The sequence below is a fragment of the Erpetoichthys calabaricus genome, chromosome 8 (genome assembly GCF_900747795.2).
Source record: "Erpetoichthys calabaricus chromosome 8, fErpCal1.3, whole genome shotgun sequence".
NCBI classification, from domain to species: Eukaryota; Metazoa; Chordata; class Cladistia; order Polypteriformes; family Polypteridae; genus Erpetoichthys; species Erpetoichthys calabaricus.
The window spans coordinates 58,616,589-58,633,689 of NC_041401.2; the positions used below are offsets into that span (position 1 = coordinate 58,616,589).

Sequence of the window (17,101 nt, forward strand, 5' to 3'; positions counted from 1 at the left end):
AAGGTGCTATATGATAGATAAATTGATGTGAAAAGCAATACATGATAGATAGATAGATAGATAGATAGATAGATAGATAGATAGATAGATAGATAGATAGATAGATAGATAGATAGATAGATAGATAGATAGATAGATAGATAGAGTGAGTAAGGGACGGCTGGCAGTTTATTCTGACCGGGATGCGCCAGGAATGTAAGGATAGGGGAAGGCAGCTTATCAAGGACACTGCCTCCCCCAAGACAATAGATGACAGCTTCCCTGGACTACAGTGGTGCCCCAGATACCCGCAAGGCACTATGGGACTTGGAGTTCGGCAGCACAGCCCTGCTGGGTTCCGTGGGTGCCGCCAAGGGACGCTGTGGGAAAACAAATTCTCGCCTAGCCCGGAAGTACTAACGGACTATGACAACGGAAGCCCCAAAGTACTTCCGGGCTGATTGAAAACCTGAAAACTCCAGGTGACCCGGAAGTGCTGGCAAGTCATGTGGGAGGAAGAACAGAAGCACTTCCGGGTCCAGGACTACACAAAGGACTGATGGGAACCCAGCAAGGAGCCAGAGTTGGGAGGGAGTATAACAGAGCTTGCTGGGAGGAGAGGAGGAAAATTATTGTATTGATTAGGTGTTTATTGAGTGCTTGGTGGCTGTGGTGCTTTGGAGGCACTGTTTCAAACTGTTTCAAGAAGAAAAAGAATAAAAAGAATACTTCTTGGTGCTTTTACTCTGTGTCAGCATCTGTCTGTTGGGTCTAATGGGGCAACAGCGACCCCTTGTGTTCACAATAGATAGAAATGTTATTGTTCCCACTTGGAAACTGCAGTGTTACAACAGCTCATGTACAGTATATTAACAGCATTTATTTTCACAAAAATGACCCTCAACTTTAAACAGTAAAATAAATAAATAAAAAATAAAGTTCCTATAATAATGAATAGCTATAAAAGTAATGTAACGTCAGATGGCAGACCTGCCAATGGGGCCTCCACAGGAACACGCTAGCTTTAGAAGAAGTTCAGAAGTTGCTTCACACACTAACTTTGCCAAATATTTTTGCTTTTAATACATATAACTAATATAAATGAATAATACAATTTTGATTATTTTTGTCCATTTCTAATATAAAAAAATGTCATTCAAATATCATGCTTAGGGCTTCATCGGGAGCTCCATCCTTGGCAGTGTTAGTTAGAATTCTGGTGCCATTCTTTAGGTCTCATCTGTTTTTATGGCAGCTTTGCTAGAAGGGGCGTGGTGAGTGTGGGCGGAGTTTGGGGTGATATAGCAGGTCTGCAGCTCTAAATGGATGGCCAGTTTTTTAATAAATAAATAATAATTAAGGAGGGGGCATGGTAGTGTGATGGGAGCGGTTCCTGGGCACAAAGTGGTACGGGTGTTTCCGCACTTAGGTGGTCAGGTGCAGGGTCACCCGTGGCCGTAATTGATGCCAGGAGCTGCTAATCACCACACCTGTGCCACATCCCCACATAAGATAGAGAAGCGAGAGTGCAGGGAGAGGAAAGGAAAGAGAGTGGAGGTTAGAGGAAGAAGGAGGCAGTAGGCACTGAGAGCTGGTACAGGAGTGAGCGAGACAGCAGGCTCGCTGCAGGGAAGCAGGCAGCTGGGAGTAGAGCCCCGAAAGAGTGTGTGGCCGACGCTCTAAGAGGCAGTTGGAAGTGGTTGCACTAGCTGAGCAATTTCAAGGAGCTGGAGTGACCAAGAAAGGTTGACGGCTCGCCACAGAAGGCTGTGGAGGTCAGGGAGGCTTGGGTAGGTTGAGCCCCAGTGTGAGCGCCCTGGCTGTTGGGGAAACCCGAGTCTCGGTCCAGTGAGGGAGCTGTACATAGCCAGGGGCCGGAAGGCTACCAAACCAGTTTGAAAGGCAACTGCACCTGCTGAAAGGGGCGACTCCCCTGTTGCAAGGCCCGTATGGGATGAGCAGGGGATCCACCAGTTAGGAGGAAGAAGGCACTGGCATTTCTTTAAAAAAGGGACAGCTTCCAGCCCGTTGATTTTTAACCTCGTTTTAAAGGATTATTTATTTAAGTGATCATAAAACGACTGACCTTTACAGACTGCATCTTGTCTTTTTCACAGATTTCTAAAGACAGCTTCTTCAGAATATGGAGATTCATTTCTTCATAAAAATATCAAATAGCAGACTTAAGGACAAGATTACAAAATGTTTTTGGAGCCTAGAAATGGGTGACCTTCTTCAGAAAGTTAAGGTGAAACTTTAATATATGAACAGGAGAACATTGAATTGGCCGCATTATTAATGTTCAATTTTAGGGCAACATCTTTTATTTAAGACATGAGAAGAGCTAAGCCTGTGCATTAATGCAAAGACTGAAAGAGAAATGTTTGGAGAAATTCTAAGATTATATTTACACTTGTTGGCAATTCATCATCCCTAATGGCAAAGGCACAGATTTCACAATGGCATTCTTCCCAAATTTCTACGACTGAAGCTACGGACTTAAAGGTAATCCATCCTTCCTTCTATTTTCATACCCACACAGTGCACAAGGCAGGAAATAACCCTGGACAGGTGCCAGCCCACCAAAGACGCACAATGCAGTGAAATCCTGAAAAGTTAAACTGAACTTGAAGTTGGCACTGCAGACATTTGATGATCGTCGTTTGTTGCAGAGCATCATTTCCCTGATGGCGGAGAGATTTGCGGTCATTGTGCATGATCAATTCTAGAAAGAGGACATGCTCAAGAGGCATTGCCAAAGAACAGCTGATGGAAAATATGGTGCATTGTGTTCACTTCACATGCCCTGAACGAGATCTGCTTTAATGAGTCCAAGTCCAGCCCTTGGCTTCCAATCGATGTGAAGACCAAAAGTCTTGGACGTGTGTGCAGATATTAATAGTATCTGCAAAAAAGGTTTACTGGAATTTTCCAATTGCTTTTGCGTGTATAGACGTGGACAAGATGAAACCCTTTGCTGGCCGTTTGGTCCATGTGATTGTGAAATGAGAGGCTCACATGAATTCTAAGTTGATTAAAGTGAGAGTACTGTAAGACTGTCCATAATGTGTCTTGACTCCCATCCCATTCACCATTTTCACTGGCAGAATATCAAAGCTTAGCCAAAGCTGGGAGATTGTCCTGTTTTGGGCCTGGCATGTTTCACCTTTACTCTTAATCATTTGATCCTTTATGCTTCATTAAACTGTAACGTCCAGAGCTCACTTAGGCTTACGTAATGACAAATGTGAATCAATTGGGTTGAGTTTCAACACCTCCAAATCTAATTTCACAGTTCTCATCTTAAAAATCGAGGCAGAGAAGTAGGATCTGCCGCCCGATGGAAGCATTTTAATGCTTTGAGGTTCATAAGTTAAGGTAAATAGTGAGGCTGACCAGTGGTGTGGTGCAGCAGGGGCAACACACCAGGCTTTGGAATGTGACTGTGGTGGTGAAGCTCTGGAATAAAGCTTTCAATTATTGGGTCAGTTTGCATCCTTCTCCTCTGTTATGGGTACCTGATGATGGCAGACCCATCAAAAGGAGGGGTACTTTGCAATTATAAAGGGTATGGTGGAGTTCAGCTACCTTGAAGGACTTCAGAGAATGGCCGCTACTAATTGGACTGATTTGGTCATCTGGTCCTTCTTCTAGAAGATTTACTGGACACAGCCTACTGGTGTTGAGAACTGGAAAACCCGTTTTGTTAGTTTAAAAATGCTTTGTGCTTTGATTTTTATTTTACTTGACAAGAGCTTTCTATTTTGAAAGCTTGATTTTGAAGCCTTACTTTCATATACAAGTTTAAATTTTATCTCCTTTCTTGAGAAAGTTTCTAATTGTTTTTCATTTACATTTTAATTACATCATATCACCCCGTTGAAAGCCTCTTTTGACTAACAAGGCTACTATGAGGCCTTGCTAAGGTTACTCCTCCTGACAGACTTGGTAAATGGCTGTGCAGCGGCATGATCTGCTTTGTCCAAGACACAAATTTAACCAGTCGGTTGGCGCTCGTCAAAAGCGTAGTATCGGATAGTCTGGTTTTAAACTCATTGACTTGGTCTTCAATCTATTTTTTCCCTCTCTGTTTATCTTTAGGTGAAAGACTTTTTCCAGTTCCATTTTGCCTACTTTCATGGCCTAGCCCTCTGATTAGAGTTTATCGTTTGTTTTTGAGTTTTTCTCAGACTTTGAAAAAAATAATTCTTTTTATTTTGTTTCTGAAGTACATGTGCCTCTCCTAGTCAGCATTTTTAAAAACTGTGCAAGTGGATAACTTGGGGTGGTCAGTTTGGTCAAAAGATGGTAATAAATTTGAACAATAATATAAGCATTTGTGTATTTCCTAATCGTAATAAATGACTAAGTAAGGAACTCCAATAACAGACACATTTGAGACAGTCATGCGAGTTACTTACTGTATATACAGTCCGGTGCCCTTGAGCTACTGTGACGTCTCTCAGCTTTTTTGGCACACAATACTAATGCCCACTACTTAAAGCGGAGACACAGGCCCGTGGAACTTCAACACTTTCCTCTTCAGTTTCGTCTCGTTTTCAAAAGGCCGCTGTTAGGAGGGCAGTGTCATCCACCGGCGCCTCTGCCTGTCAGCACTTTAAATCTGACAATGTCTGGGTCAGTCTCTGTCACTCTTCACCACTGCAGGTCTGTAGGCTTCACTTTCACTTATCTAAAGTGATATCTTTATTTATATGCTGTAACAATTGTTGGTTCTGGGTGGGATTCGTTTTGTCCAATTCATAATTTCAATGGTGCATTGGAAAGAAGACAGATTTGTTTTGAATTATTGCCAAAAGACACGGTAGAAATGTTCTTACTCTTCATTTGAACTTCCCCTGCTGACTGGTCTGCCAGTTGGCTTCTGTTTCCAGCACTAAGCAGCTAAGCAGCATGACGCCTAGAAATATTTTGTCAGGAAAAGGCTTGTCAGTCTCAGTTCCTTAGAAATTACCAAGATCTGAAGGTATGCAAGCTTTTAGGTTCAACTCCATATTTAGGTAACAACTTCATTGTTTCTACAGTTCTCTGTAAGACTAAATTTGTTCTGATATTTGAATAAATTTGGTTTAATCACTTAACAGTTTACATTTTATTCATCTGTGACAAGCATCCGAAGGTGATGTTCATCTCAGAATGCCCCAAAACTACAAGGCCTCACTAGCTCTCCATACACTTTGTAATAATTGGTGGGACACCCAATAGAAAAACCCTGAAAACTTAGAGGAGCTGCAAAGAAGATTTTCTGCTGAATACAACAAAATAGTTTGAGGACCCGATGAGTAGACAATTGTTGGAAAGTTTGGTGTCAGATAATCACTTTAGCACAATGTAATATCAAAGGAGTCATCAGTGAAACTGTCCGCAGACTCAGAGTGGTGCACAGAGCATGTGATGTTTAGAGATACCATTCTTTCTTCTTCTTCTTCTTTCGGCTGCTCCTGTTAGGGGTCGCCACAGCAGATCATCTTCTTCCATATGTTTCTGTCCTCTGTATCTTGTTCTGTTACACCCATCACCCGCATGTCCTCTCTCACCACATCCATAAACCTTCTCTTAGGCCCTCCTCTTTTCCTCTTAAGCTGGCTTTATTATGGATGGATTGATTCCAGAAAAGTATGAGACATTCTAGAAAATGAGCTGTTTCTGGCAGCACAGAATAAGAGGCACACTATTGCAAGGGCATTAGAAAAACATTAAGACAAGAACAGGCAATTCAGTGTAACAAAGCTCACCAGTCCTATCCACTTAATTCCTCCACCGCTTTGTGCTATGATTAGACTCAACTGTCCAATGTTGGCTTTGTGGAACTGTTCACCATGAAAGATGATCATAATTGAGTGCTATTTGATAAATAACTGCACATGGAATGATTGATTTTGATTATATTTCAGACTTGTTACTTTGGGCACAAACCATTTATTTTAAGTATGTTATTGTAATTAGGTCATTGGCTGAAGTCAAGCAGATGATTGTAGGGTGTCACATAGTGTAGCCTCAGATGGATAATGTTCTTGCATTTAATGCGCTGTTTAACTCCTCTAGTAGCTGAACTAGTAGTGTTGTAACGTGCACAGTCCAGTGAAATCTTTACTTGTATGGCCACATGTTGCCTTTCTCTGAAAAACAGGAATGTTTAAAATGCACAACTTGGAATTAACAGAAAACACAAATCAGTTTACCTGATGTACTCCTCACTTGTGTTTCATAGGGAGGCGTTTCAAGTGTGAGCAGAGAGACTCCTCCTAAGAACGTTCTGCCAAATACTCATCTTGAGGACTCAAAGAGTGAGATGGACAGATCTGGCGAGTAAGCTCTATGCCAGTTAAGTCTAAAGTGAGAGGCACGATTTACTGCACTTTAAACAGGGTCAGGTCTCACCAGGGTTTCTCTACCTGACCATGAAAGGAGAGATGAGAAAAAATGCTGAGCAGCAGAATTCAGCAAAGTATTTTTCACAGTGAATATGAGTTAATCGCCAGTGACCCTTTTTTGCTGAATATTTTCCTGTAAATTTGTCATATTTTTCCCAGAGCCCCATGATGCTTTGTGAATCCAGCATGACATCACAGAGGTTTAGCAGCCATGTGCAAAACTTTAAGACTGCACTGTAAGATTGTTGCTGAGCTGTTTCGGGCATATGTGATGTCACCAACCGATCAATACTTCATGCATTAAAATAAATAGATAAATAAACTAGCAATATTTTAATTTGAGAGATACATAGCTGACCAAAATGAGAATATTAGGTAAGGCCATGGTGTGATGGTGTGGGTCAGCTCCTTGCTCCCTCTTCTATAATGGGTGCCTCTTCTTGAACTCGACACCATCAGTACCGTAACCGAGACGAGTGTTGCAGATGAGGACGAACCACACCATGAAGGAAAAGGGATGGGGAAAAGTGCCAATGCTTTTTTAAAAATAGGCAACAAAAACAAAGCAAGTGTCCCAAAGTAGAGCGCTTCAAAAAGTTAATAAATAAATAATCGATACAAAAGTGTTCATGTGGAGGATAAAAGCAGAATAAATAAGTCCATTAAAACGATGAGGTTTAAAATTCAGGCAGGAAACTGTCCTTTCTAAAAAAGCCCGGTGCTATATTTCTTACTGGCGGCTCTCCAGTTTATCCCATACAGGCCTTGCAGCAGAGGAGTCGTGCTACTAACAGCTGCAGCTGACCTTCCGCAGGTCCGGGTCCCTGCCGTCCCATGGCTACGGTAAAGCTCCCTCTCTGGACCTAAGCATGGGTCCTCAACAACCATGGCGCTCACGTCGAAGTTCTCCTCCCAAGCCTCTTTGACCCCCGCAGCCATCCCGCTCCTTTTAACACACATCACTCTGGCTCCCTGAATTGCTCAACCACAGCGATCTCTTCTTCAGCCCCCAGCTGCCTGCCTTCAACCACTCTCGAATTCACTCACATATACCGGCTCATTCCACCTCCTGCCTTCTTCTCTCTCTCTTCCTTTAACCACCGTTCTCTTCTTGTTTATTTCTTCTTCAATTTTTTTCTCTGTCTCTCGCACTTGCCCTTCCCTTTTTAAAATGGGTTCATGGCACAGTTATGGTTGCAGGCAATCCTGCACCTATGCAGTAAGTACAGGGCCATCCACTCCAGCATCGCGCACAGGGACCGCACTCGCCACGCTACCACACCCCCCACACAAAGCTACCAATCAGCTGCGGACCTCACTTTACCACACGTGGTAGCAGCACCGCATGGCTAACTTGCATCCAAAACAAGCCTTAAAGAAGCCCTCTCTGCCCCCCCCCTCCCTGACAAAGAAAGTACACACAACCTTGTCATAATTATAAATTATGAAAGATTTATTGCTGTTTGCAAGGCGTGTCTATCTTCTTCATGGAAAAAGGCTGTGCAAAGCATCTGCACAGAGATCACAAACAAAGAAGATGTTCCAGCTGCATCTGGAGCTGCGATTTCAAACAATGGAAAGTGGCCATCTCACACTGCTGCTTTGTCGCACGGCTAATGTGTGTCCAAAGACTGGAACTGTCTGAACGCAATGATCTGTATTTTTTTTTTAAATCGTTGCTACTTTATGGTCATTTTCTGTATTTGTTTGTGGGGTTTATTCTGTCTCTGTCTGTTGTTGTTTGAGACATGGTGGCACAGTGGTTAGCACTGCAGCCACACAACTCACATTTCTGGCCACAATTATCAGGCCAGTATAGTTGGCAGATGCTTTTCTGGCCCTCAGGGACCCTTAAAAAATAATTTTGCCCTTATAATCCACTCAAAACTAGCTCAGTTCATCCTTCTCTTTTGACTTCAATGCATTTTGCGGAGTTTGGTGAAGTTCCTGAAAATTGCTGTGATTTTGTCAACCTCATGTTGAAGTGAACTCCATAAAGTTCACTCATTTGGACTAGTCAGTTCAAAGTGGTCTACAGGCTGCTGGTTTCAACAGTGTTGTGCAAGTTCACACCTCACAAGAACTAGCTCAAAGTTCAGTTCACACAGATTAAAATGAATAAATTCACATTCATTGTTGACCATTTCAATTTTGAACTAGTTCATGTTCAGTTCATTTTGCATTTTTTAAGGAGTGAGAATAAATAACCTATGAGTTTACTTTTTTCAATTTTGCATGCCTTATATTAGGCTATTACAGTGTTCTTGAATAAAATGCAATATACTTCATTGAGTTATACCCAGCAACAAACACATATAACCATATATGCTAATATCCATCCATCCATCCATTTTCCAACCCGCTGAATCCGAACACAGGGTCACGGGGGTCTGCTGGAGCCAATCCCAGCCAACACAGGGCACAAGGCAGGAACCAATCCCAGGCAGGGTGCCAACCCACCGCAGGACAAACACAAACACACCCACACACACACACACACCAAGCATACACTAGGGCCAATTTAGAATCACCAATCCACCTAACCTGCATGTCATTGGACTGTGGGAGGAAACCGGAGTGCCCGGAGGAAACCCACGCAGACACGGGGAGAACATGCAAACTCCACGCAGGGAGGACCCGGGAGGCGAACCCAGGTCCCCGGGTCTCCCAACTGAGAGGCAGCAGCGCTACCCACTGCGCCACCGTGCCGCCCTGCTAATATCCTCCCGGTCAAAAAATGAAATTATATAGATGCAAGTATACATATAAATTACCGCTCTATTTCCAGCCATGTGACACAAACGGTGACTGTGGACCCAGCGTGTAGGTGAACTAACCTATTACACTGCCAGTCAAATTATGCTGCCGGTCATAATTCGCGTCACATATTGCATGTCCAACAGGGAAAAATATAAAGTGGTCTTGTGAAGTACAACGTTTTCCTAAAAGCGAGAGCATAGCTTCACTGTGTGCTCGTGTCAGCGCGGGTGCAGCTTAAGCACAAACAGGCAGATACAGATAGCACCTATTTGATTTTACGATATTTTTTCCAAATACAAATAAATGGCAAAAAATTTGTATGCAATAAATATTCATAAAAATCCACCATTTGTGCTTATCCGAATACCGTATTTGGATTCGGCTCCACCCCTACATTACAGGGTAATGCAAATGTTTAATCTGGAGCTAAACCAGATCCAGAATGTCACATAAAACTGAACTAGCTCACTTTCAAGCTCTTCACTTGCAAATACGTTACGTTAAGTTCACCGTTCTTAGAAAAAATGAGTTTGCTCAATGAATGTGCTCTTTTGCACTATAGTTCATGCACAACACTGAGTTTCAACTCCATTCCTAGATAATAGCTTGCATTTTTCCATAACTCTTTGTGAGAAGGCATGTGCATTATTATGTGCTGGAAATTCTTAACCAGGTTCCATCTGGGCTCACACCTCCTTGGTAAAGTAGCAGCTGACATGACCTCCACATTCACCATCTTAAACCCATCCAGCATGTCTCAACCTAACATTCTAAGACTGTTCCAGAGATTTTCACTTGTAGACTTCATTTACCTAACGTCAGAGAGTTGGGAGCAGTTGCGGCACACTCTCATGACCAGCTGTTGTGTGGTGTGACACACCCAACAACTCAGTCCAACCCGTCTGCAACTCACCTAAAGCTGATTTTGTCTTAAATTATAGGGGGTGGGGTCTGTGTGCATGTGACAACCAATGGACATCCACTCAGGAGTACACTGCATATAATGCACTGACAAGGAATAAGGAACACGGGTGTTTTGAATTTTGCAAACAGAAGACGGGCTCATCTGTCTGATGTCTCATTTTTCAGGTACCACAACAGAATGGAAAAACGGGGCCAAGATACCAGCTGAACTTGTCCTACCTTGAAAGCATTTATACAACACAAATTCTGTCAAGGGGCATGATATAGACTACGACAAAAACTTGCACTGAAAATCAGTCAAGGGACCAAGTGGTTGGTTATCCCCTGCAATTCCTAGTCATGTAATCCTACATGCTGAAGACAATGAGATCAGCAGCTGCACTTGTGAAGTCTGACTGGATGTTGTGGAATGTGCCACCAGCTTTAGCTTGCAGTTGCTGAGATTAAGAGGATTAATCTTTCTCAGCCTTAAATCATTGCATCGAGACGCTCTGAAATGTACGTACATACTGTACAACTGTACACATTGTTCTAGAGGTGCCTCGTATGGACATTTATCATAAAATTAAGGTTAGCCTCTTTATGAAACAGATGGCATAAAACATGAATGACACTATAAATAGCCACAGAGCTGATGAATCCTTTTAGTAGACCCTTAAGGATTCAGATCTGCTTTAATATGAAACTCTGAGTCTGTACCTTGGGACTGGAAAAAGCAGCTTTCAGAGCAGGAAGATAGGTGCACGGCCATTTTAGGACTGCAGTAGAGGGTAGTGTAGAGAAACAGAGAGTTGTGTCTAACCTTTTTAGACCTTAAAGCTGACTTTGATATGGTGCCAAGAATACAGATTTGGAAGGCCTGGGAGAACAAGTGGAAAGAATTAGCTTCATTGAAGGAATTATACAAATTAGCACAACAAATTATGGGGCCCAGTGGAGTTTTTTTAACCCTTTTAATAATATAAAAGAGCTTGACTAAGGGATAGCTTATTGTTACCTTTATGAATGACATACTGTATATAATAAATGCAAGGAAGACCCTCCCCACCCAGCTGCAGGCCCTGCTCTTTGCTGATGGGAGAGTTCTGGTGGCAGAGATCTAGGAGAGGCTGTAGGAATGTCTGATGCGTGCTGTAGGAGTTGGAAAGGATGGGGCAGGTGAATCAAGTGGTTAGCAGTAAGTAAGGATCTTCTGGCAGCCTAAAGAGAGATGGAAGTAGCAGAGATAAGGATGCAGTGTGGAGACAGGCAGTTGGAGCAGGTGCTAATGTGTGGATATCTTGTACTGTAACCCATAGGATGGTAGGGTACACCTGAAAATTACAAACAGGATCAACAAGGCAGGCCAGATCTTTACAGGATAAATCAGAGAGTGGTAGAGAAGAGTTGGTCTCTAAAAAACTCAAATGCTGCTATACACTGCTGCAACTTCTGTTGAAGACACAGGATTAGGAGTAGGATTACAGCCACCCAGATGTGGCACTGGTTGGGAAGATGAGGAGAGACATACAGAGATGGAAGAGGTACTGTTAATGGGGACTGTCAAGGAGGTCATGTAATGAACATGCAGGAGGATAGATGAGAAAAGGGGGTGATGGACGCAAGGATAGAAGAACACAGAGGCCAAGAAAGTCCCGTGACCACCTACTGGGACAAAATGGTGGATTTGAGAAAGGAAGATAAGAGAAGGATTTCAGAACAGAGGAGGATGGGTTTGGATAAAAGCATGTGAGAAATACGGCCAAATCTCACGTGTACCAAACTTTGTAACAGTAGAGGCTTGGAGGAAGAAGAAAAGAAGAAGAAGAAGTGTTTCTTGGAAAGGCATTAACTCGAGGGACATTTTTGACTTCAGCATGCCGAAAAGCCTAGCACAACTCATCAACTGCTTGTGATGTTGGCTCTTGTTACCAAAATGATTGTCTATCCAGTTTCAACATGTTCTTATTTTCACATACATTTGTCAGTTTGTCAATATAATTGATAAGATAGAGTAACACCAAATCTCACAATGGTTCCTACAGTCACAAATGACAGGAAGTTGGGAAAGCATCTGAATTTTTGTGATTTTACAACGTGAGGAAGTAGATATTAGCCTTCATTTAAAACATTGTGTGGAATTTTAGGATGAAAGTGAGAGAAAATTGACTGGCAGAAGGTAAATCATAGAAACATTACCTCTGAACGGGAACTGGAGTATGGAGTAGGAGAAACACGAGTATCAAGAGGAACTGGAGGTGCAGAGTATTGTTTAAATAAAGTGGATAAAATAGTGCAAATAGTGCATTTTCAGTTGCTGTTAAAGTCAGTCTACTCAGTGCCCCCTCTTCAAAAAGTGGGTGATTTTCAGCCTTGACATGTAATGCCTACAGTATGTATGGCCGACTGTACATCACCATCACGCATTGCTGTGTAGTTTAAGTTTTCATTATTTTGCATGTGGATCCTGGATGAAGAATTGTCCTTGTTTAGACGCAGCCATCTGAAATGCTTGCTGCCTTTAGAGCTTTGATATTCCTCTTTTCTTCCATAGGGTGGCTTCCTCTTCAGTGTCTCCATTTTGAGTGGGATCCTTTGTGTCATTCTGGCGGTGGTGAAGTTCATGCTGGGGAGGATCTTGACCAGCCGAGCTCTCATAACAGACGGTACGTCCAAAATCCTTTTCTGTCACTTCGAACAGCTTGATCAGTGGCCTTCAGGTGTGATTGGGCTGAGTGCACAGCGCAGTCTCCTTAAGGGTATTGACCGGATCGGCTTAGAAGCTTTTTGATGTTTCAGGTCCTGGTCTTGTTAAAGAGTAAAATGATTTGTACTTGGACTTTTGTGTTTAGTGAAACAGTTTTGTTTCGTTTCTTATACGGTTTCATTAAATTACTACGGAAATTATTTCCACATGTAATTTTACAATTTTGAAACTCAGATAAAATATATATTTTTAGGGTTTTTGTGCTTTTTTATGGTGCATAAAGCAAAAAATTATTGTTTCTTACTTAAAGCCTCGTTTACAATTCTGCATTTATCCACAGATCTGCATAACACAGCTTCAGCACAACTACAAAATTATTTATATTTTATGGTCCATATCACCACAGAGGATCATAATGCATTGTTTTAAAAATGTGATAAGCTGCATACTTTCCACACCAAAACACCCCATCATGCACAATGGTTTTGCACTGGAACGTTTTGAGTTTTCTAGCGGCTGCCCTTTCCTGTTTCTTGCTGATGAAGCTGACAATATGCATGCTCTAAATGCTATGGAGAAATATACAGAATATCATTTCTGTCTTGGACATATCTTTAGGATTGTAATTGCCCAGATTATCATCAGAATTGGAAAGATGGGCATCATACTACTAGAACAACCACAACATGTGTCTCACGGCTCAACAAAATACAGAATCTGCGTTTTACAGTAAATGAGTATGGTGTGTGTTTTTTAAATAGAGAACTTTATTTAAGTACAAAATGATAGGCAGGCGCATGCAGAATTAACCCCAGAAAGCAGTCCAAGACAGGAGCTAAACACATTTCTTCCTGCATCGATGGCACAGATTTCACAGCTTGTGAAATTCTAATTTTTTGCAGTAAATTCAGTTGTCATGTGACTCATTTCACGTGTGATCCAAAAGTAACTGTAAACGTGCAAATTCATGTCATGTCATTTCGTCACCCGCTTAATCCTGAGCATGGTTGTGGTAAGGATGGAGCCAAACCCAGCTAGTTTAGGGTGCAAGGCAGGAACAAACCCTGGAGAGGGTGCCAGTCTATCGCAGAAAATACAAATTGTGGAGAAAAATGTAAATGAGCAGAAGAAAAGCATGAAAAGGCTGCAAAGAATTGTGTTCTATATTTTTGAAGTCATGGGCAGACATACCTGTTCTGTCTCTGTTGATTGGTTCATTTCTTTTATTACTTAAAGATGGTAAAGAATTCCACAAATGTTTCAAAGAAATACTTTTATTTGAAACATTTTTCTGAAAAAAGGGAAGTCAAAGTGCTATAGAAAGCAAAACCTTCACCCATAGTAAAAGTAAAATGATGGTTCACAAGACACGTTTAAAATCATCAAAATGCTTCAGATTTGTAAGCCTTTTAATTTAGTACATTTTTAGCTAAAGTGTTTTTTCAAGCGGAGAACTTTATTGCAATATCTAGTAAAAACAGAAATAAAGTCCCATTGAACCATACTTGTTCAAAATCAATGAGGTTGCTGCATTTCAGGACTGCAATACTGTAAGAGGGTCTTTCAGTTTGTTTTTGACTTATGCTTGCCCCAAATTGAGACCTACACTTGCACACATTAGGAGTTTAGGGGTGTCTATAATGTGTAAATCTACTAAAACCCAACTTGAAATGATGACCTCATTATAATTCTTTCAAATTAAAAGTAAAAATGATGCATGCATATTTTCAGTTGACTTCCCGTTAATTATCCAGATATTCTAAAGCACTGATCCTCAGCCTCTCTTGTCGTGACCTGCGTTTTCTCAATTAAATCTTTGTGACCCTCCATGCCCCTTGGTGAACTGCAGACAATCGTTAAGACCTTTGTCCCCCCTGATTAATCAAGAGTAATGACCTTCTGAGTGTTGACTCACTGCAACTTACTAACATTAGAAACAATTGCAACTCGCCATCCTCTGACCCAGTGGTTGAGCACCATCGTTGTAAAGCTTTCACTAGTCTTGCTGAAGTTGGATGTCAGTAACATTAAAAAAAACCTGTGAGGTGAACAGGCCATTCGCCCCAACAAATCTCCTATCCAACAAATTACTTCAAAACAGCATGAAGTCAAGTTTTGAAGGTCTCTGAAGTCCTGCTGTCTACCACACTTCTTGATAACTTACTCCATGTGTCTGTAGTTCCCCGTGTGAAGAAAATCTCACCTACAATGTGTGTGAAATATACCCTTAACAAGTTTCAAACTGTGTCAAGTGTTCCTGTTCAAGTAACAACCTCGATCCACTGTACCAATTCCCATCATAACTTCATACATGTTACCTTTTAATAAATGTTGGCATAAACTGAAAAGGCTCATCTCTTCTAATCTTTCCTTGTAGCTCATCCCCTGCAGTCCTGAAATTGGCTTAGTGGTTCTCCTCTGGACCTTCTCTAGTGTTGCTATGTCTTTCTTTTAAAATCTGGAGGCCAAACTTAAACACAATACTCCAGGCGAGGCCTCACCAGTGCATTATAAAGCTTGGGGATAACTTTGATTTGTACACCAACACTCATAGAATTCCAGCATGTTAGTAAAACATGACCTCCCTTATCATGTGCTGCTCAATCTGATGCTTACGAATTCCTGTGATGCTTGTTAAGCTTACTGGCCTGTAGTTGCTTGGATCTGCCCGGTCACCTTTTTAATATAACAGGATAATATTTGCCATTTTCCAGTCCTTTTCAGTTTCCCCAGTGCGCAGTGACTTCCTAAAAATGTGTCAAGGGTTCACATACAGTATATACTTGCTAACCTCCTTAAGAACTCAAGGACAAATATTATCAGGTCTTCGTGAATTGTTTGATTTCAGCTTGTTTAATCTGAGTAGCACTTCTCCCTCTATAATTTCAAAATCACTGAGTACCTCCTTAGTAGTCCCGTTTACCAGTGGGAGATCATCCACTTCCTCACTTGTGAAGACCTCAGAAAAATGAAAATTTGGAACATCTGCTATTTCACTGTCTGTATTTTGAATTCCACTGTACTATTACGGATCCACTTCACCTCCTCCTTAACTGTTCTTTTACTACTAAAATACTGAAAGCATCTTTTTGGGTCATCTTTTGCTTTATCTGCTATATTCCTTTCTAACTGCCTTTTAGCTTCCCTAATATCCCTCTTAATGGTTGTTGTCATGCTCTCATACACCCTTACTATTCACGTTGGAGTTGTGCCTTATGCAGCTGTTTTTTCCCATTGCAGCTTCTTTTTCAACTCTTTATTGACACATTGCAGAGTTGTTTTTATTTCCTAACAATTCCAGATTTAGGTATGTACCTATCCTGCATTATATTTAAAATATTTTTAAACCTGTTCCACTGCTCCTCAACTACCTCCATACTTAAAAGCTCTCCCCTATTTATCCTCTTGGACTTTGCCACATCCACTCAAAATTTGCCCTACCAATGTTAAACTTCACAGTTTTTTGTCTTTGCATCTGCACTCATCCAAAAAACTGAGAATTGTATTATGGTCACTTGACCCTAGTGGGTCAATCATCTCTACACACTCACTTTTATCCTGATTATTACAAAATACCAAATCTAGACAGTACAGTATGCCCCTGTGTTGGTGCTTTAAAATGCTGTGTTAAAGAATAGTCACTGATTACGTGTAAAAACTCCTCGATTTGCAAGGTTAACCCCAGTTAATATTCATTACTGTAATATCCCCCTGTAAACTTGGCTTTTTAATATTACCAAAAGATGTGCTTTGAAATTACTGCCTTTCCCTAATGCTTTCCAGATGACTCCAGATGTCCTCACAAAGATGGCCTCATTGTTGAAGTGAAGAAGACATGCATTTAAATTCTGTTTGACATAATGGCAAACCCACTCCCACTTTTTCTTTGTCCTTCCTAAAAAACATGTATCCATCTATGTTCTTCTCATCCCCATCTTTGTTATTTAGCCATATTTTGGTTATTGCTATATCAATATACAGTATTGTGGTGTAACCCAGATGAAGAACTGTGCCAAGCTGTCCTGGGAGAGGTTTCTACGTTTCCAAAGACAATCAAGAGGAAGAACAATGTTCTGAAACTACCTGTAGCTCCAACTTTTGTATAAATAAGTTGTCACCTACAGTATGGCACAGGTGATGTAGCTGGTTAGTTGGTTATGCTGCTCATTGACAAATTCAAGAGAGATGATTGTGTGGTATATACAGTAGCTGCTGTTAATGACTAAGTGAATTAATAAACTCCACAACTGTGGAGTATTTCAGAATAAGCCTTGTGGACATAAGAAATCTCAAATAAGTCAGGCTGCATTGTACGACAGGTCATCAGTCAGGTAATTGCACTGCAGTTAAGCCCGAT

At 41.4% G+C, this 17,101-nt stretch overlaps 1 protein-coding gene across 1 annotated transcript in view; it reads left to right on the plus strand.

Annotated features, from left to right (window-relative positions):
* tmem163a (transmembrane protein 163a) overlaps positions 1 to 17,101 on the plus strand; it is a 341,502-nt gene that overhangs the window by 300,496 nt on the left and 23,905 nt on the right. Inside the window, 1 exon segment of the mRNA XM_028806568.2 lies at positions 12,592 to 12,703. Coding sequence (XP_028662401.2) covers positions 12,592 to 12,703 — 112 coding nt within the window.